At 57.2% G+C, this 19,684-nt stretch overlaps 9 protein-coding genes across 9 annotated transcripts; 4 read left to right on the plus strand and 5 right to left on the minus strand.

Annotated features, from left to right (window-relative positions):
• Positions 1-228: 228 nt before the first annotated feature.
• MKK02DRAFT_18057 (putative phosphatidylserine decarboxylase) lies at positions 229-1,678 on the minus strand (the record flags this gene model as incomplete). The annotated part of the gene is made up of 5 exons (XM_053085883.1): positions 229-352; positions 384-1,132; positions 1,165-1,395; positions 1,425-1,595; positions 1,628-1,678. 5 exons carry the CDS (start codon positions 1,676-1,678, stop codon positions 229-231), a joined length of 1,326 nt encoding a protein of 441 aa, XP_052943462.1.
• Positions 1,679-1,987: 309 nt separating this feature from the next.
• On the minus strand, positions 1,988-3,504 carry MKK02DRAFT_38344 (uncharacterized protein; the record flags this gene model as incomplete). Its single annotated transcript, XM_053090050.1, has 9 exons — positions 1,988-2,106; positions 2,141-2,211; positions 2,246-2,320; positions 2,356-2,497; positions 2,529-2,556; positions 2,590-2,969; positions 3,001-3,300; positions 3,333-3,364; positions 3,398-3,504. 9 exons carry the CDS (start codon positions 3,502-3,504, stop codon positions 1,988-1,990), a joined length of 1,254 nt encoding a protein of 417 aa, XP_052943463.1.
• Positions 3,505-4,232: 728 nt separating this feature from the next.
• Positions 4,233-5,390, plus strand: MKK02DRAFT_38345 (uncharacterized protein; the record flags this gene model as incomplete). The annotated part of the gene is made up of 2 exons (XM_053090051.1): positions 4,233-5,034; positions 5,068-5,390. The coding sequence occupies 2 exons, from the start codon at positions 4,233-4,235 to the stop codon at positions 5,388-5,390; spliced, it is 1,125 nt and encodes a 374-aa protein (XP_052943464.1).
• A 312-nt stretch (positions 5,391-5,702) lies between these two features.
• MKK02DRAFT_38346 (uncharacterized protein) lies at positions 5,703-7,650 on the plus strand (the record flags this gene model as incomplete). Its single annotated transcript, XM_053090052.1, has 9 exons — positions 5,703-6,148; positions 6,197-6,228; positions 6,261-6,614; positions 6,647-7,011; positions 7,053-7,080; positions 7,115-7,256; positions 7,302-7,376; positions 7,411-7,481; positions 7,526-7,650. 9 exons carry the CDS (start codon positions 5,703-5,705, stop codon positions 7,648-7,650), a joined length of 1,638 nt encoding a protein of 545 aa, XP_052943465.1.
• Positions 7,651-7,840: 190 nt separating this feature from the next.
• Positions 7,841-9,274, minus strand: MKK02DRAFT_28476 (uncharacterized protein; the record flags this gene model as incomplete). Its single annotated transcript, XM_053087568.1, has 7 exons — positions 7,841-8,075; positions 8,120-8,457; positions 8,501-8,815; positions 8,860-8,867; positions 8,916-8,983; positions 9,030-9,096; positions 9,190-9,274. The coding sequence occupies 7 exons, from the start codon at positions 9,272-9,274 to the stop codon at positions 7,841-7,843; spliced, it is 1,116 nt and encodes a 371-aa protein (XP_052943466.1).
• A 979-nt stretch (positions 9,275-10,253) lies between these two features.
• MKK02DRAFT_38348 (uncharacterized protein) lies at positions 10,254-12,666 on the plus strand (the record flags this gene model as incomplete). Its single annotated transcript, XM_053090053.1, has 7 exons — positions 10,254-10,969; positions 11,013-11,365; positions 11,400-11,984; positions 12,034-12,139; positions 12,185-12,261; positions 12,319-12,407; positions 12,454-12,666. The coding sequence occupies 7 exons, from the start codon at positions 10,254-10,256 to the stop codon at positions 12,664-12,666; spliced, it is 2,139 nt and encodes a 712-aa protein (XP_052943467.1).
• A 99-nt stretch (positions 12,667-12,765) lies between these two features.
• Positions 12,766-14,181, minus strand: MKK02DRAFT_38349 (ribosomal protein S30-domain-containing protein; the record flags this gene model as incomplete). Its single annotated transcript, XM_053090054.1, has 5 exons — positions 12,766-12,940; positions 13,537-13,586; positions 13,666-13,682; positions 13,916-13,967; positions 14,131-14,181. The coding sequence occupies 5 exons, from the start codon at positions 14,179-14,181 to the stop codon at positions 12,766-12,768; spliced, it is 345 nt and encodes a 114-aa protein (XP_052943468.1).
• A 241-nt stretch (positions 14,182-14,422) lies between these two features.
• MKK02DRAFT_38350 (Prephenate dehydratase-domain-containing protein) lies at positions 14,423-15,642 on the plus strand (the record flags this gene model as incomplete). Its single annotated transcript, XM_053090055.1, has 5 exons — positions 14,423-14,521; positions 14,587-14,662; positions 14,714-14,940; positions 15,007-15,217; positions 15,290-15,642. 5 exons carry the CDS (start codon positions 14,423-14,425, stop codon positions 15,640-15,642), a joined length of 966 nt encoding a protein of 321 aa, XP_052943469.1.
• A 298-nt stretch (positions 15,643-15,940) lies between these two features.
• On the minus strand, positions 15,941-19,063 carry MKK02DRAFT_28479 (uncharacterized protein; the record flags this gene model as incomplete). The annotated part of the gene is made up of 7 exons (XM_053087569.1): positions 15,941-16,251; positions 16,344-16,578; positions 16,634-16,775; positions 16,836-16,902; positions 16,951-17,048; positions 17,098-18,799; positions 18,880-19,063. The coding sequence occupies 7 exons, from the start codon at positions 19,061-19,063 to the stop codon at positions 15,941-15,943; spliced, it is 2,739 nt and encodes a 912-aa protein (XP_052943470.1).
• Between the last annotated feature and the right edge of the window lie 621 nt (positions 19,064-19,684).

Raw genomic sequence — 19,684 nt, forward strand, 5'->3', positions numbered from 1 at the left:
TCCCAACTTTACCTTGTCGACCACGTCCGCCGGCTCGTTGCAGGTGGCAAGCAAGTCAACTTGTGGGTGAGTCAAGGGCGATATCTTGGGCCGTCAAACGTAGCTGACAACCAGGTTGATGGGTTGGGGTATCCTCACCATAGCTATCCTTGGCGTCATGTCCGGCGTTTGATACCCGTACGTAGGGAAGCATTCTAGCTCGTATACAATAGAAGGGCAGCTACATATCTACTCTACTACGCAGAGCTTGCTTCTGACCGCAACATTGTGCCCGGTCTCCTCTGGGAAGCCCGACAGCTTGACGCCTTTGCGATAGAGTTGGGCGTGACTCGAGCCACCAAAGTGGAACATACTATCATCAGCTCAGTCACACCCCTACTCACCCTAGCTGCTCTCCCTTCTTGACCTTCTGCCCCTCCTTGACGGTAATGTCGCAAGTAGACACTTCCGTCATTCCTATCCCGATAAACGCCATGAGCCCGATCTTTGGGTTGTCCGCCTCGATGAAGATGATCGCCCTGGTAGCGACGGCCGAGATGTACTCTTGACTGGTGGTCTCGCCATGCGGGTCAGCCGACTTGTCCTGGACAAAGTCCTCAAACAAGGGTTCCGAGTAGTAGGTACCGTCCACGACGAAGGCCTTCTTGATCGTACCGGTGATGGGCGAATGCCAGCGGTGATAGGAGAGGGCAGAGAGGAACGCCTGGTAGATGGTACCGCCGACGAACTGGTCCGCGAGCTGGTCGAACGCGAGCATGTCGAGGACAGAGTAGGGCTGGCCCTTGATCCAGAACTTGTCGCGTGCGTGGACGTTCCGGGCGACCTTATATAGGGTAGACTCGCAGGCGTTGGCGATGACGTTGTCATCATCCGGGGAGGCGATGGGGCGGAATTCGGGGTGGAGCTCGCGAGTGAAGAAGTCATCCCATGACTTGTAGCCATAGTGCTCCGCCGACGGGTCGCAGTGGTACATTTCCGGGAATTTGGCCGAGGTGGTACCGCCATTGTTGGCGACCTCTTCCAAAGCGGCGAGGCCGTGGGGAGAGAACCAGGAGATGTCGTCAGAGCCGAGGACATAGGAGGAGGATGGAGAGGAGAGGAATTCGCCCCAGACGTTGAGGATCTTTTTGAACTGGAGTCAGCGGAATCGACCCAGGGACTTACTTGGGCGTTGACCTGAGGGTCCTGGAAGACGGCAAAGCCACCCTTAGTGCCCATAGGCCAGTCGAGCAGGGCATTGATGGGGACGCCGACCAGTCCCGCCTTGTGTCCAGCGTCGGTCCACTGCGGCGCGGTCGTCAAGACGTGGTTGAGACAGGCGAGCATGTGGTCAAAGTCTCGGACTTGCTTTTGCTCGCCTACCGCATCGGTGAGGTACTTTTTGGCGTATGGGATCTGATCAGCACAGTCTAGGCGGGACTCACTTGATCAAACATGAGGGCGAAGAGCATGGTCAACCGGGTGTCCTTGTCCACCATCTCTTTGAACTCTTTGAGAACGGGGTGGAGGGGTTTTGGGTTCTGGTCGACAGTATCGATGGTGCTGCTCAGAAACTTGTGGTGGTGTCGCTTGTCCTGGGAGAGCCAGTGACCAGTCTGTCGTCAGCTGGGTAGAAATCTGGACGTACCCTGTGGACATGGTGCTCGTTGGGGACTGATTTGTCGCGGGCGTCGGGCATGATGGGTGGTGGAGAGATGGCAAAGGAAGGGAACTGCGGGGGATCCCTCGTAACTTGGTACTGCTATATAGAAAGGCGGTGCCAGACCTGTTGGAACGCAGAATAGATGTCGGTGAGCGCGAGTGTACGCGAATAGATTCAGCTTGCTGACCGTGACGTCAACGGAGATCCAGCGAGGAATGTGGAAGCTGGCCGACTGAGCCGTGGCTCGTCCCCTGGCAGCACTCATGACCAGCCTGCCTGCCCTATCTCCGAGATGCGCAACAGAATACACCAAAACGTCTAAAATAAGAAAACCCAAAGCGCCCTCTATCCTCTTGAATTCGCCCATTCCCACCCATCCGGCACCTGAAGGCCATAATCGTGTTGCAACAACTTTGCCACTCCCGCATTCCACTCGGTCACTCGATGTGATGCCATGATGGCCACTGAAAATCAGCCTTGAGAATGTGTGGGACTCACTTGTACTTTTGTACAGCCCAACAAGACCGATCCCGCCCGACATCATGACAGTATCCAATAAAGTGGGATACCTGCTAGATCAGTTGCGCCTCACCACATACTCACCATAATCCGAGCTCCTTCGTCTTGGCCGCCTCGTGATTGACGTAGGACCACCCCTCGAAGCTGTCTATCTGCTTACTGGAAGATCAGCTGCTGTTTTCATGCGGACTTACAGCCACTCGGGGTCCGTTTCGTCGGTCAGAACCAGGATGCGCTTCACATCGACACCGAGATAGGTGCGGATGTTGTTTTGGACGATAGAAGCCGCATGGGCATAGTGCCGAAGAGAGACGGCTTTCAAAGTATCAGAGAAATCTGGATCAGCTCCGGACGCACCCTGACTCACCCGTCCGCCTGATGTGCACTCCGATATACTAAAAGTCAGTCCTGCCTTGACCCGCACTTACAGGTGGAATTGCATCGCCCTCGGCCACCCCAAACGTCCGCCGCAGGTATACCTCCGCCAGATTCAACCAGAACGGCTGGAATCGCATATGCCTCCCTACCGCCTGCCATGCCCCGTCTCCCGCCACCCACTCGCCCGTGACGTCCCACCTCTCCGGCTCGACCATCATAAACATGGTGACGTCCAAGCAAGCGACATGATTGTCAGGGACCATCTCGGGCTGGGTGACGTTGAGTCTAGTCAATACCGTTTGCGACCCAGGGGGCAATGTGAAGTCCTGACCGGGCGGTCTGATCCGGAGTAAGGATGTCGTGTCCCGCAAGTTTGGCTGAAGGCCACCAGCCCGGACGTGTTCCTGAGGTATAGGAGTCCATTCCGGTTCTGCATCAGCTCCATCATCGGCAAAACTCACGGAACCTATAGGTGTCACTGATACCATACTTTCCGCCATACGACGTCATCCACATGCTCCAGCATCCAATTTCGTCAATGACTGGCGTCTCCTCGATAGCAGGGTCGGTCGTGTTGAGTATGGTAGAAGCCTTCAGCTCCCACATCTCGACAATGGGTAAGTCGAGAACCGCGCGGAGTCGGTTCAGGTCGTATACCTCGCCGATAGGGAGGAAAGTTCCATGTCCGCCCAAATGCGAATAGTGAGGGATGAAGGGTTGTAAGATGGGGATTCTATCCGATAGCAAAGCCATGTAGATTGCTGCTGTCAGTCCGCCCCAGACGCTGACTCACAAGTGTAGATGCAGATGAACTGGTTGGTCAAGCTAGTCATCAGCATGGACCAAGCACAAGCTCACCCAAACGCTGGAAACGTCGTAAAGTAGTGCTTGTCCGGCCTGAGATTGGTACGGAAGCTTGCGCGGTGGCCCTTGCCTGACAACACTCCGTCGCTAGAGGCGGGCATGGTATCTGGGTTTGACCATCCCGAGTGCCGAATGCTCGATATCTGGTGAAATGTGGACCAGTCTGTTGGTGGGGCGCTCGGCGGCATTGGGGCATGTACTACCTCGGGACACAGTGACGGTGCCGCTGCGACCTTGGACGACTGTTCCGGCCAGACGTAGGGGTAGAGCGATGCCGCATAGCCGTTGTCTGTATGGTCCGCGGCAAAGTAGTAGACGACCCCGATGAGCAAGGCAAGGACAGGCAACAAGCCTTTCCTCTTCGCCAGCGCTGAGAAAGCGGACTGAGCCATTGTGGAGGGGGCGGTGGTGACTAGGTGACTATGTACAGGTCGCAGATGAAGCTTAAGAGAGGTGTCAAGAGCGAACTAGCGAACGCGTGCGCGATCTGCGACAAAGATTGGATAAGGTTGTGCACCGTGCCTGATTTACGACAGCTCCGAGGGGGCGCTATATATGCCTCTGCTTGTACGCTTCGCCAGCGGCTCTCCTTCTTGCATCGAGTTCCCTCCCTCACGGCGAGCGATACAGGGTCAGCAACGCAGCATCCCCTGCACGCGCTCTTAGATGGAGTCGCCTCCATGCATGTACAGTTGAAGCTCTCCGCTTTTACCTTTTTACGCGTCCGCCTTTCAGGGCAGCTTTACGTACCCTCATCCAAAGCCAAAGGAGGTACACATCGACCATACCGACTTTATCGCCATCGCCTCGCTACACATCCTCGGTCACAATGTCGTTCCGGGTACCCCAGCGATTAAGCGCGCCGCTCATCCTCGGTGGGATCATCGCGCTGTACCTCCTCTACACCCTTAGCACCGCCTCCTCGCCCACATGGGTCCCCTCCCTCCGTGGCTCCGCCGCCCCCCCGCGCGTCCTCCTTGTCACCGCCTACTACCCCCTTAAAAAGTCCAAACATCCCCAGAGCGACTATGACCACTGGCTCACCAATCTTATGGGCCAGCTCTCAACCGACATGTACATCTTCACCTCGTCCAGCTACGAAGCCCACCTGCAAGGGCTTATCGCTCGGGCAGTCGATTCGGACCTCACTCGTCGGCGAAATCACACAGGCGTCTTTGCTCAACGCAAAGTGTACTATGACACGCGGTACAGCGGGCCTCTGGAGACTCCGCCTCTGGCCGAGTTCGCCAAGGTAGCGCAGGAGCAATGGGACAAGGATGGGGAGAAGGCATACCACAACCCGGACCTGTACGCTGTATGGGACTCCAAGGCGTACTTTGTCGGCGAGGCGGTACGGGCGATGGCGGATCTCAAGGCGTATGACAAGAGGGCGCCAACGTACAAGTACGTCTTCTGGGAAGACGCGGGAGCGATGCGGGCGGACCACCTCCTGCAGGCGTGGCCGGATATGGACCGGCTTGACTCCATCTTCAGCCAGGGCGCAGCGACGGTCGGGTCTGATCCTTCTGCGCCCGCACCACTCGTCATGTTCCCGCTCTGGCGGAAGCCGCAAGCACAGGAAAAGGCGTGGGGAGAGGAGAAGGGACCTCTGGGCTCGGATATCGTCGAGGGTGAGTATCACTGCTGCATAGAGCTGATGACAGGCTCATTCTTCGGCGGAACCCCATCCTCGGTCCTCTGGTTCGAATCAACCTTTTATGCCCTGTTTGACCGGCTCCTTGCCAAGGGCTTCTTTGTCGGCAAGGACCAGACCGTCTTCAACCTCGTCATGTCCCTCAATCCTACCAATTTCTTTGGCCCCATCCCTAGAGAACACAACGACGTCGCCAATTGGGGCGCAAACCCATGCGGCGATACATGGTACTACTATCATCAATGGCTGGCGTCGGCGGCGGAGTTGGCGGAAACAGAGAAGTTCAGAGGAAATGCCTGTCCTATGGTAGAACCAGAGTTCCCTTTCTTGTAGTCTGTAGGTCTGCTAGAGCCCGGCGAGGCGCTTATAGATATCGTATGCGAGCTGGGATCTTGGTTAGTAGTCAGAGACTAGCCAGGAGCTGTAGGGTGCTCAGCTATCCATGATCGGGTCGGGATCTGCGGGCGGACCCGCATAGATTAGCCATAAGCGTCCCTGGTTTCAGGCCCGGCCTTACCATATTTTGCCTATCCGGTCTCGGAGGATTCATGTTTACTAGCTCCGTTTCATCAGCCCGCCAGCGGTATGCAGTATCCTCTCTCCACTCCTCTTCATTCCACAGCCTCCGCCGGGCACAGAAGCGCCATGCCCATGGTCTCCTTCCAGGTGGCCGTCTTTCGCTTTCGCCGGGCCATCAACCAATTCCGGTACTGGCGGATTGTCATCGCCTTGTGCCTCTTTGGGCTCATCACCTACCCCTTCGCTCCCTCACTCTTCTCATCCGATAGCCCCGACTTTTCGCAGCTAGCCAAACCGACTCCACTTAGCAAGCCAGCGCCTCAGCAGCTGTGGTCCTATATCAGCGAATATGCGGCGGCGCATGAGGAACTGCATAAACGGGCGGACGAGGAGGTGGAGACGATGGGGGGTCGTGCCAGTCTTGCTACGAACGGTGCTTGGGAGTGGATAGCAGCAGAGCGGCACACCAGGGCGCCGAGCGCAGGGGGTCTGTCGGACCAGGGAGCCAAAGCGTCCTTTAGGACGAATCTGCGGCCGGACAAGCAGTATCACATGGGATTTTTAACTTCAGGGTGAGTGACGTTTCAAAGGTGTGTGTGTGTTCTCAGCTGAAAGCTTAGATGGAATAATCAAGTTATGGACACCTGTAACTGTGAGTCGTGTGGTGTGCGTTGCTGATAGCAGCCATCTACGTGTCTGTGCTCGCACGTCGGATCCCCATCCTCCCCGCTTTCGAGCCCCATCACGAGCACCTCGGTGGGCACGTTACCACCGTCGCTGTAGGAGAGATTTTTGACCTCTCATTCCTCTCGAGCGCACTCCGCAACCAGCCTATCATCGAAGCGCACGAGCTCAAGATCGGCGAGAGACAATCACCACGACTGCAGTCTGTCAAGCGGTCCAAGCCTGGGACAGGGCGGTTCAGGGAGGAGGAGGCGGATCTGATACATGCGGAGCAAGACATTGTGCCAGAGACGCTAGGATGCTGGAGGTTCAAGAACGCAGGGACATGGCCTTACCTTCCTTTCAAATCTATGAGTGAGTCCCGCCATGGCTCGGCTGATCCTCAGCGGTAAAATATACTCCTGTCCCCCGCGAGATCTCCTACAAGAACAGCCTAGAGCACCCATCCATCTACGGTGTCGCCGACCTGCTCCGAACATATCATACCGGCAAAATTCCCGAAGACTCCCTCGATCAGCTCGGCGGCGTCCCCGCGGCCGTACCCCCAGACCAGCAGGTCTCATGCCTGGATTTTAGCTATTTCTTGCAGACCAAGCCAAAGGGTGGCGGTTTGCACGATGAGTGGCGCTCAGGCGAAGGGGTATGGCACCATGTCGGCCAGTACATGCGATTCCAGCCGGGACTGATCAAGGTGGTGGAGGACTTTGTGCGGCATACTCTGGGTGTGGCTTGGGATCAGCCAGTACCTCTGGTAAGTCGGTCTCTCAGGGATGAGGGCTCGCTGACAAGCAGTATATGGGCGTTCACATCAGGCGAGGAGGTGAGTCTTGCGCATGAGTCAGCTGATCATCCAGACTTCAACAACTGGTATAAAGACATCACTCAGCGGCAATGGGCGCATCGGATCTCACAAGTGTTACAAGATGCTAGGGATACGATGGGCGTGACTATAGAGCACGTTCTCATCACCACAGATGAGGATGATGAGGCTTGGCTGTGAGTGGGATCGGTCGATATTTGACCTAAGCTGATATCGTGCAGAGGCCCACTGCGCAACTATGGGTTCAAGATCATCGAGCACAAGTCTAGCAAAACAGTCGAGCGGCTGGATCAATGGTGAGCCGCCTTGTTGTGCGAGCTGACAAGGAAGGTTCCCAACTATCATCGACACTGTACTTCTCTCGTCTGGCAAAGCTTTCCTTGGCGTCGGAGCCAGCACGAGTGAGTATCAGGCTTCCCGTGATGCGCCCCTGCTGACACGGCAGTGAGCATCCTCGCGATGCGGAGAGTGATCGACTGGCACTCTGGCATAGGTCACATGTTTTACGACCATGACCACCGCGTACCAGAAGACTGGACGTGGCATCTGAACGACTTTATCACGGGGTAGCTCTGAAGGAGTATGATTGTCATTTTGGTTATTTGGGATATAAGGAAGATGCATCCAGATTTGGGATTTCTCGCCTGTCAAGTACATTGCGCAGATATGCATGCAGCCCAGAAGAGACCAAAATAAGAACCTAGTTGCTATGGATGAAAGCCAGACATCAAACTCTATAATTTCAAACCCCTATAACCCTCTAGTTCTGGTTGACACCGGGAGTCTGGAGGATCTGGATATCGGCCTTGACCATCTCCTCGACGAGGGACGGGAAGTCGACCTTGCGCTTCCAGCCGAGCTTGGTCTGCGCCTTGGTGGGGTCACCGTGGAGGAGCTCGACCTCGGTGGGTCGGTAGTACCGAGGGTCGACGCGGACGAGAGTGCGGCCAGTCTTGGTGCAGATTCCGACCTCGTTGTCCTCCTTGCCCTCCCACCTGATGGTCAGCTACATCCGCATCAGGATTGGCACGAGACTCACCTGAGCTGGATGTCAACGTGGCTGAAAGCCTTCTCGACAAACTCGCGGACGGGGTGGGTCTCGCCGGACGCGAGGACAAAGTCCTCAGGCTCGTCCTGCTGCAGCATGAGCCACATGCCCTCGATGTAGTCGTTGGCGTGTCCCCAGTCGCGCTTGGCGTCGATGTTACCGAGGTAGATGCAGTCCGAGAGACCGAGGTGGATCTCGGCAACGGCGCGCGAGATCTTGCGGGTGACGAAGGTGCGACCACGACGAGGGGATTCGTGGTTGAAAAGGATACCGTTGCAGGCGTACATGCCGTAGGCTTCACGGTAGTTGACAGTGATCCAGTAAGCGTACTACCAGTCAGCGTAGTCCCCTGTATCGTAGGGAAAAACTTACAAGCTTGGCAACACCGTAGGGGGATCGGGGGTAGAAGGGGGTGGTCTCCCTCTGGGGGGTCTCGAGGACCTTACCGTAGAGCTCCGAGGTGGAGGCCTGGTAGAACCGGACGTGCTTCTCGAGCCCGGCGGTACGGATAGCGTCGAGGATACGGAGGGTGCCGAGACCGTCGACATCGCCAGTGTACTCGGACATCTCGAAGGAGACCTTGACGTGGGACTGGGCGCCCAAGTTGTAGATCTCGGTAGGCTGGACCTGGGAGATGATGTAGGCCAAGTTGGTCGCGTCGGTCAAGTCACCGTAGTGGAGGATCATCTGGAGAGTCAGTCATGGTCTGGATGAAGAAGGCTATAGCTCACGTTAGGCTCTGAAAAGTCAGCTCAGTCCTTTGCGGTCACGATGCCAAGGCACTCACTCTGGTGCTGGTCCTTGTAAAGGTGCTCGAGACGGCCAGTGTTGAACGAGGAACTACGCCGGATGATACTGGATCGTCAGCAATAGTTACGATATCACCAGGTATAGGACCTACCCGTGAACAAAGTACCCCTTGGCGAGGAGGAACTCGCAGAGGTAGGAACCGTCCTGACCGGAGATACCTATCTCATCAGCTTGGCTCTACTACAGTCTGTCCTGACCGTGATCGGTCACGTCGATCGGACTTGCTCAAGCCAAAGACTGATAAAACATACCAGAGATCAACGCGACCTTGCGCTTGCGGTACTCCTCGGGTGTCCCGATGTTGTTGCGGGACATGATAGGGTTGGCGGCCTCCATTTTGTGTGTGTTTTAGTGGGATGGGTGGGGGGGAAAGGAGTGTGTGAGGGTGTATAAACAGAGGGAGGATGAGGTATGAAACAAAGAGATGGATGGTAGCCGATCTAATCTTTTGAACCACTGATACGAGATTTGGATTTTCACTCCGCTGGCTCTGTTTCTGTTTGGGGTGTCCCTGAATTCTACCTTGAACGCGCGTGTGCTAGAGAGGAGCGACGCGACGGGCTAAAAAAGCTAAACGACTGCAGGGCGGGAGAGAGTACGACAGCTTTGATTTGAATGGCGCAGCAGGCAAGGATCGCAGGGTAGCGCGTAAAAAGTGCCGGAAAGAGCGTGACAAGGACGCGACTTTTTACCCCTTGCGTTACCAATCTTGTTCGGCTCCCTGATAGATGCCGTCATGTATCACGGGAAATTCCTGAAACGCCCTATCCGTTCCGAAGGGAGGTATGCTGCAGATCGCCCTGCACAGAGAGTAATCACAGATGTCGGGACTGCAAGTACCGCCGGGAAGGATGGGAGTGTATCAGAGATCACTACACTACTGGTAAGCGTGAGCAGAGTAAGCCAGACATCATGTATATGACCCCGTTCCGGACGTCACTGGAGGCTTGTGTGGTCGCTACAGACCGTCTCACCCCTCGCCGCCAGGTACAATCATGATCGCTGCACATCGGTGCCAGTCACAGTGCCTGACATAGCTGCAGGCCCTTTCGGATGACTAGCAGCACTGGAGCCATCACCCTGCTTCAGCCACAAATGCATCTCTGAGACATCTCGGCACGAGGAACGCACGGGATACCCGGCCACGGCGACGATCTCCGCCTCAAGCTTGCTTCGCCGAATGGGGCTGTCCTTTTTATCTCTAGCCTTCGTCCACCTACATATACAAGCACCCCAGCCAGAGTATTAGGGAGAGCTGGACTCCCCCTTCACCCATCACCCTTCCCCCTCCTTTTCACCTCTCGCCTCTCGCAAGATGTCCCAACGAGCAACCTATCCTCACGGTTCCCCTTCGTTACCGGCTGTCCGCGGCCTCGAACCCATCCCCGACGCCGATCTGCAGGCTGATGGCTCGCTCAGTCGACCTGTGCCTAGGAGGCGGCCGTCTCAGCAGGAGAATGGTCAGCCGATCGCCCCTCGTACCCTCGTGGGGCAACGGCGGGCATCCGAGAAGGGCCTGGCTGGGCAGAACTCTGCTTCGAAGGGCACGGAGGCGGCGGGTCGAACAACACCATCACTCTCACACCCTTGGCGCCTTACTGCCATCCTCGGCAGAAGACGCCGATGGCAGCGATACCTCCTCTTCCTCTTTGGCCTCATCGCCGTCTACCTTCTCATTCGCCCTCGACAATCAAAAACCGCTACCCCCGGCGACTCTCGCCCCTCAGGCCAAAGCAGGCGGAAGACTCGACCACTACACGTCCGCACGTCCTCACCGTCTCGTGCGCCAGTACCTGCCAGCGTGGTGCTGCAGTCCCGCTCGGAGCATGAGGTCAAGGATGGGCTGCTCGAGGTGGATATGACAAGCAAGGTGCACCCGCTGTATCAGCTCATCCGGGATGCGAGGGAAGACTGGGATGAGAAGGTGGCGAGGCAGAGCACGACCCTGAAGGGTGCGGTGGCCGAGTACAAGAAGCGTAATCAGGGGAGATCGCCGCCAAAGGGGTTCGATAAGTGGTGGGCATACGTCGTGTAAGTCGTCTCCTGCTAGTTCCCATACTGCGCTGACGACCAGTGAGAACAACGTCCCCCTTCCTGACGAGTACGACCAGGTCAACCGCGATCTGCGCCCCTTCCGCGCCCTCTCCCCACGCCAGCTTCAAAAGCGCATCGAGACCACCTCTCGACTGCCGGACACTTACACCATCCGCGTCAAGTCCGGCTCCATCCGCACTTCGGTCACCTTCAACAACGATGTTGAAATCCAAGGCGCGCGGATGCGGGTGGACGGCCAGGTCGAGCTGCTCCGTAGTATCGCAAAGGACATCCCGGACTTTACGGCGGTATACACGGTGCATGATACCGCTGCAGGGAGTATCAGCTGGGAACATCGCGCCGAGCTGGAAGACCATGTTCAGGATGGAGAATGTAAGTCCAGTCTGTGGTTTCGGCTGACTTGCAGACCTTGACGACGGTGAAGAGCTCGACATTACGCATCGAGGATGGGCGTTCGCCTGCCCGTCCCACTCGAAAATCAGGCGCTACGATTCCGGGCTTTACGATACGCCTCCTCCTTCACACAGCTTCATCTCGGACCATCGCGCCGCTATGGACCTCTGCGCTCATCCCGACCAGATCCCCCAGCACGGTCTACTGGCCGGAAAGAACCCTCATCACCTCGACCTCACCCCTCTCTTCTGTCTGTCCAAGACCAACCTCCACTCGGACATTCTCGGCGTCCCGACCGAACAGTGGTCAGGCGACGTCCCGTACATCCCTTGGGAGGACAAGAACAAGGAGAAGCTCTTGTGGCGGGGAAGCAACACGGGCAGTCTGTTCTCGACGCAGACGCCATGGCGGGAGAGTCATCGTGTAAGGCTGGTACAGCTGGCGACGGAGACGGAGGGTGGGAAGACCATGCTTCCACTGCCCAAGAAGGCGAATGGGAGGGGCAGCTTGCCGACTCTCGGAGATGGGGTGTGGGAGATGGAGAAGAGCGTGGGCAATGACAAGTACCTGGACATACACTTTACAGGGTCGGCTATTCGTAAGTCACCAGTAACAGGAGATCCGAGTGATGAGAAGCTGATCACCAGAATGCGACGTCGAGGACAGGACATGCGCCGAGCTCGGGCGGATGTTTGACTTTATCGATCGGATGACGCATGATGATGCCCTGCATTACAAATACGTCCTGGACGTGTGAGTAGCTTCGCTGTGGCGGATGTACAGAACTGATAACTGCAGAGATGGTAACGCCTGGTCGGCTCGATTCCAGCGCCTCCTCGCTTCTGGCAGCTTGATCTTTAAGACCACAATCACTCGTTAGTCGCCCTTTCCTATCTCTCTTTCTGGCCCTGTCCGTTCGCTGACGCTCGTAGCGGAATGGTGGACAGACCGTATCCAGCCCTGGGTGCACTACGTCCCCATCAAGCTCGACTATTCTGACCTTCACGACGCATTCGCATTCGTGAGCTGCTCCCTCCTGTCCATCCGCGAGTTGTGCTGACGATCAGTTCCAAGGAGGCCTGGATGGGCAGCACGGCGAGCCGCTGCTCGCTAAGCAAATCGCGTCCGAGGGGAAAGAATGGGTCGACACGTACTGGCGTGAAGAGGACATGACGGCCTATGTCTTTAGGCTGTACCTCGAGTGGGCGAGGTTGTTGGCGCCCAGCAAGCAGGGGGCGGACTTTGTCTATGATGAGAGCATGGAGATCAGTCGGGCGTAGGTGCGCAGTAGTCGTAATAGATGTGACTTCGCATTGCGCATCAACTCAGTCAATCGGGCAGCAGGTTGGGATAGCAACGAAGTCAGGGACCTCCGACCCTCACTCATTTTCCGTGATTGAGGCGCCTAATGCCTCACCCACCTCCTCTCGGTCCTGTCCCAACGGCGTCGCTCCGGAAATAGCAGTCCCCCGCACTACATTCGCATTGATCACGTCCCAATCCCCACTGAGATACTGACTCGTAATCTTGCGAGCCGCCTGGGTTGCCGACAATCTGGCCCGGTCAGCTCGGGCTTAACGCTCGGTGAGAGCGTAAGACCGCTTGTCCGCCTTGTACTGCGCGTACCGCTCGTATGTCCAGGCGCCCCGGGTTTCGTGCTGCGTGGTGAAGGTGATGAACGGTGCTCCTCCCCCAGAGCTTCTCAGACCGGTCGCGTCAAGCGCCCAGCCAACGTCGATCGTGAGTATGCAGGACGAATAAGCAAGTGGCTCAGCACCTTAGGCCTCAGCCTGTAATGAGCTGGTACACCCCAGCGAGACCGCGCACTCCAGCCGGTAGGTTGTTTCGAATCCTGGTCTGCATGCGAAAGAACCCCGAACGGCTACAACAACCCCATCTGGCACGCCTCTCTATCCAGACTTGCCGGCGGGCTGTGCGTTCCTGAAAGATATCAGCTTGCTCCCTTGTAATATGCAACAGAAAAAAGTAGGAGGTAGGTATCAGATAGGAGCGAAAGACTATATAGATGGTCGCGATATCGATCATGATTTAATCTGATTGAACTATGCTTGATTTGTGGATCATCATTGAAATGAGAATTGGGGGGGAGTGAGGTGAGGATGTAGAGATCGTAAGAAAGATATACGCACATCTTCCGCTTGCCTCCTGGTGTGAGAACGACGTTGACGAATCGGCGGTTCTGCATAGTCAGCATAGGGTCGGAAGGACCGATCCGAGTGGCGATGTCGGAGGGTAGTCGATGATAGCGGAAAGCTCACGTATTGCATCCTCTTCTCTGTTAGAGTCAGCACAAGTCCCAAGACAGCTCGATCTCGCGGCAGATCTCGTCCCTCCGTAACCTGTATCCCTCCGCAGCGTCCACATCCCATTCGCGTCTACCCCATTGACATCCCCTGCCTTATCTGCCCTTTCGTACGCCCATCCTTCGACGCTGTTTCCTCCTTTATTCCCTCCCCGCGACGAGATCTGTCCGTAACACTCCAAACCACCAGGTGAACGTCAACTTACTTGCGCGACCCTTAGGCTGCTTCTTCTTCTCCTGCTTCTCGACTTTGGGGCACTGTCTAATTAGCTCTCGCTCCCAGACTACCTCTCCCCTTCTTCCATATCCACCTCTCCCATTCCAAGTCATCGCTCTTTGCCACCTCGTCCACCTTGACGTCGTTCACTCCCCCCTCCCTTCCTCCTATTCGCCTCCTCCCTCCTTGGTCCGTGCAACTCACCTGCTGCTTGACCTTACCGGCACGAGCGAGGGATCCGTGGACTTTTCCCATGATGAATGTTGTCGATTGTCGATGGTGGAGGATGCCCTTCTAAGCGTGAGCGGGTGGGTCAGATTTCGCGGGGATCGGCGATATCCGGTGAATTTGGCGGAAAGAAGGATGTGGCGGTTTCTGCTCCCGGTTTCAAGGGATCCGTGCGTAACCTCCACTCGTCTCCGCCAAAACAGCTCCGGCTGGGTTTGGCTTCTATACGTCTTTTGAGCCATCACCCAGGTCACTCAGCTTGCTCATGATGTCAGGCAGCAATGGCGCAGAGGGATCCTCTGCTACTTCCAGCTCTAGCAGGAAAAAGATGGCCTATCTAGGCCCAGCGGGGACTTATGGGCATCAGGTATGTACGTCAACTCCCTCTTGGCTTGTTTTACAGCCCTTGAGATCCGCGCTGACTGATTACAGGCGGCGAAGCAATTCGCTTCAGGCCTTGGTATACAGCAAATCGACCTCGATCTAGTCCCTTGTCCAACCATACTTGGTACGCTAATCGCCGACTCGAACCGGCCGAGCAGGCATAGCTGACCGCTAGATATCTACCGCAATGAAGCCGACTACCTCGTCATGCCTCTGCAGAATATCATACACGGCGGCGTGACAGATACGATCGATTCACTTCTATCGCCTATCGCGGGACCCTCGCGTCAGTCTGCTTATCCAAGGATCATAGCGGATCTGGACTTGCCTATCAAGCACAGTCTGGTCGCTCGGCGGGGCACAAGGATGGAGGATATCCGCTGGGTCAGGAGCCATGAACAGGTCAGCTGCCGTGCCGAATAGGATGCGTTCCTATCGCAATACTAGGACTAGCTGACGGTGTGTCAGGCAATAGGTCAATCCTCGGCTTTTCTGGACCAACATCTCCCGACCGCAAAGAGGATACCGTGGCCATCCACGGCCGGTGCAGCCATGTCCCTACTGGATGAAACGCTGGACACAGATGTGGAAGGAGCAGGAGCGGCAATATGCTCGGCTTCTGCAGTAGCGGATCAGTCTGAGCTGGAAGTGCTGTATGAAGGCACACAGGCCATCAACGGTGAGTCTTGCGCTCAGTAGAATAGCAAGCGCGAGAGGCCTATCTATCTCCAGGTTCATGCTGAACACCTAGACAACTTCACCCGCTTCGTACTACTCACTCGTCTTCCGCCTGGTGACATTCCAATACCTCGCTCGCGACCCCCATCCAGCTTCTACGCCCTCACGCATCCATCTCTCCTTGCTCAATTCCCTTCTGCATCTCTTCGCGCTATCCACACTCGTCCAGACCCATCTCGAGCCATTTCCAGCTCTGACACCACTTCGGGCGATAGCGCATCCCCGGTGGAGAGATATCCGTCCGTGTATCTCGTGGAGGTGGAGCATACACCAAATCCAGATTCAGGTAGAGCAGCAGATATGGAGGGGTTGGTCTATCTCGGGTCAACGAGGGGATTATCCTCGGCCGAGGTCAGTGCGAGATGACATGGTATGAGAATGCATGATGTGATGATGATGTGGAAACGCTCTATCGAAAACTCTGGAGCTACAACGACTACTCACCTATTCTATTTACAAATCCAACTTCTCTATCGACAGAGCAGCCAGAAGAGATACCGTACAGATTCAACCAGTGAAGATCTCCCCTGCCCCCTCCCCTCCCCGCACATAATGTTTTCTGATCCTAGACGCAACTCCTCCTCCCTCCCTTGTCTCGCGCCCGCCCCGTCCATCGTCCATGAGAAGCCAGTTTTGTCGTCCGTGCCTTTTCCACCCCCGCACCCTACTGCTTCACCCCCAAGACCAACTTGGACCGCTTCCGACTGACCGTCTTTCCCGTCTTGCCCTTCTGCGCTGCCCCGCCTGACTCCGGACTGACGACCGCCTCATCCTTGTGCTCCGCTTCGCTGACGCCGTCCTCCGCCTGGGGCGCCATGATCGCCCGACTGCGCTTCCTGGTGATCTTGACGGGTTTGCGGACTTCGGCGACAGCAGCGAGGCTGAGGAGGCGTTTCCCGCTGGAGGAAGAAGATGGAGCGGGAGAGTCGGTCGAGTAGTCGGGGAGGCCGGAGAGGTCAAGACCGAGCTTTTTGGCTGACACGATCAGCTAGATTGCATGCACCGGATGAGAGGGCACCATCGAGCAACTAGCTGAGAAGGGGGGGGATTGAGGAAGAGAAACACACCGTCTTCCTCAGTCCATAGCTCCGGATACAGCTTCCTGTGCTCGACCAAGAACCTCTCATACTGGTCTGCCTTGTCCGCCTTAATCGACAAGCCGGCCATGGTGGACTCGAGATCAGATATCCGGGCGTCCTTCGCGGACAGCTCTGACGCCTGGGTCTTGATGATGGCGCGAAGGGCCGAAGGGGTCTTGCGATCGCCGGGACTGCTCGAGGAAGATCCAGAGTGGGTGTTCTTCTGCCTTCGTTAGCACTCGATCTTCAAGAAAGAGATACTGAGTTGTTAGACATACCAGAGCCGTTTGATGCTTCAACAGCCGGGGCAGAGCCCTGACATGATCCCAGAGCTCTTTATCGTCTCGACGGAGATTGGCGTGTCGGAAGATCTTGCTTTTCTTGTCGTGGCTGTTGTGCGAGGTACGACGGAACCCAAAGCTGTAGTGATCAGTTGCGGCCTGGTGCAAGACACGTTTGATGAGCTGGCGGAAAACTCACTTGCTGAGCTGCTTGTCGAACGCGCTCCACTGGACCTGCTTGACGCTAAGGGTGACATAGGCAGAGGCTGCGATATCAGTACGATCCGGAATACTGGTCCAGGAAGATAGCCTACCGACTGGCCAGAATGCCGCAAAGTCTGGAATGACAACGTGCGTCCCCGTCTCGTCCCACCTGATAAACTCCGGAGAGAAGCGATCATCCACCAATAACCTGACCGTCAGCTCTGATCGCCATCCGGTGCTGCGAGAAGATGACTCACAGACAAAGCTTCTCATCAAAGACCATAAGCCTCGTGTCTATACCCATCATCCTGTTCCTAAGGGTATCGACCTTGTTGTACAGATCAGGGTTGAGCCTGCGCCTTTCCTCGTCATCATCCTTGGGCGCCCGGGACTTTTGCCCCTTTTTACCGACGCGACGAGCGACCGTGTCGTTCCGACCGACCTCGAAGAGTGGCGTCCCGCTGCGAGAGGGATAAGCGTCCGAGTCGTCGTCGTCCGAGTTGGCATCCGACCACTCATCTTCCTCGACCGCCGAGGACTGGCTCGATCGCTGCGTGGAGCTGAGGGGGATAAATGAGACCGGCTCCGTCTTAATGGTGGCGGCGGTGCTGTTGCGCATGGCCCGACCGGAGGGGTGGAAGATTATGGACGAGGTGTCGTCGATGACGTCGGTCCGGACAGCCGAGGTGGAGAGGGAAGAGGTCTTGCGCTGGGTGGACCTGGTTCTGGTGTTGGGGAAGCCAGTACGAGTGGAGGATGTCATGGTACGAAGCTCCTCCTCTTCCTCCCCTTCCTCTTCGTCTTGCCCCTGATGCCGAGCAGGAGCACCAATCGCCTCCTCCTCATCCAGCTTCTTCGCCGGGATGACAGGCGTGCTCTCCACCTCCTCCTCCACGTCGAGATCCAAACCTGAAACGCCAGATCCGTGCGCGGACGTCTCGGCCGGTACCGGTGCCGCCGCGGGAGTGGGGATGAGGGTGGGGGCGGGAGTCGGGGTGACGGAGAGCTGGCGGTTCCAGGCGGCGTGACCGCGCTGGGTCTGGGCGAGGGGGATATCGTCATCACTGTCCGCTTCGAGGTCCTCGTCCACCTCGGCGATATCGGCCGTAGGGAAGGAAGCGGGCGAAGAGCGGTTGTGCTCGTTGTCGCCCTTGATCGAGTCCAGCTCGTCGTCTTCCGCCTCTACCTCCTCATCGTCCTCGTCCAGCTCATCCACCTCCTCGTCGATGTATCGCTCACCCCAGAGGCCATTGCCCTTGATGTTCCGCCAGGTCTCCTCGTCGTCCACCGCTTGGCCGCCTGCTTGACCCCCAAGACCAGACATGAACAGGTGAGGCGGCATACCGGCATTGGCGCCGGTGGGGGCAAGCTGGTGCGGGGCGTAGGAGGTAGAGCTGCCGAGGGAGGAGTGGTACGATCCGGCCGAGGAGAGGACGCCGTTCTGCGTGGCGGCAGAGCCGAAGATGGACGAGTAGCCAGCTCCGACCGATAGCGCACAGTCAGAGCCTGCCGTGAATCTCGCAGTCGAGCCGGACGCGTAGCGCGAGGGACCGTAAGGTCTCAGAGCGGTGGTACTGACAGACCTGCCGAGGTGTTCGCCATTGGAGGGGAGGCCGATGGAAGCACGCGCATAGGGGTGATGCTTGCGGTCCGAAGAGGTGGAGAAGTTGGGGTGGGAGACCGCGCCGCGGAGGGCGGTATGCGCGTCGTGGACGTGAGCAGGCGCAGCGGTGCTGGGCAGCTGGTTGTATGGGATGTCCGAGGTGCTGATCAGGCGGGAAGGGGCTGCGAGGTGCGAGGAAGGAAAGAAGGGGCGGAAGGGAGGAGCAGGGGCGAGGGGGTAAGGAGCGCCGTACGCGGTTCCGGACTGGTCGATGGCCGAGTAAGCATCGTAGGAGCCAGCCTGGAAGCCGTAGCTGGTTTGGTAGGAGGATAGGAGGGGAGGAGTGGGCTGCGAGCCTGCAGAGTCAGCTGTAAGCTAAGAGAGGGCAGAGAAGGAAGGGGGAGGGGAGGCGGATCGAGGGAGGCCATGGACATACCACTGCTCTCAGCATACTCGTTGCTGGATGCTCCATCATACTGCACGTCTTCCATGCCCATAGCTGCCCCGAGCTCCAGCTTTAGAGCATCGCCCTCATACGCCTGAGTAAAGCGAGTCGGCTCGGGTGAGCCGGTGTATCCCGACGCCGGCGCCGAGGAGGACTCGAGAGAGGGAGGGAACATTGTGTGGTGTTGTCCGCAAGGGAGGACAAGGCAGGGCCAGGTCAATGAGGCGTACAAGGCGAGGGAGGGGCTTGGTTTCGCCTAGAAGGAGCGAGGAAGGGGGAGGAAGGAAGAAGGAAAGAGGTTGTTCTTGTGTGTAGAGGGGAGGAGGAGAAGGAAGCGGTGGTGCCGGGCCGGTCCGTTGGGGCTTGATCGTCGCTGATAGTAGAATGAGAGGGGAGGAGTCTCTGTCGATGATAGGAGGACAATGAAGGATGAGGGAAGAAGGAAGAAGTCAAAAGTCAACCTCCCTGCCCTCTTCCCGCCTCGCTAGGTCTAATATCCATCGTCCCACCCTCTCAGTCATATCCGGGGCACACATCGCGTCCGTCCTCCCTCCCGCTTGATTAACAGCCGGCGGAGCCTTCGGCGCGCTCGCCGCCGGTTGGATCGCGTTCCAGCTCTTTCCACAGAAGCCACCCCGGAATTTCCATAAAATGACGGACCGGCGCGTCAGCTGCAGAGCTAATCAGGCACGCGTGCCGCTGGGGGCGCGACTTCCCGATCAGATAAGGGCGCAGAAGCTCGCTCTTGTGTGTGGGGAGAGCGTGTGTGCGTGTGTGGGGTTGATGCGACTTCGAT

Source organism: Dioszegia hungarica (assembly GCF_025882075.1).
Source record: "Dioszegia hungarica strain PDD-24b-2 chromosome Unknown MKK02contig_16, whole genome shotgun sequence".
NCBI classification, from domain to species: Eukaryota; Fungi; Basidiomycota; class Tremellomycetes; order Tremellales; family Bulleribasidiaceae; genus Dioszegia; species Dioszegia hungarica.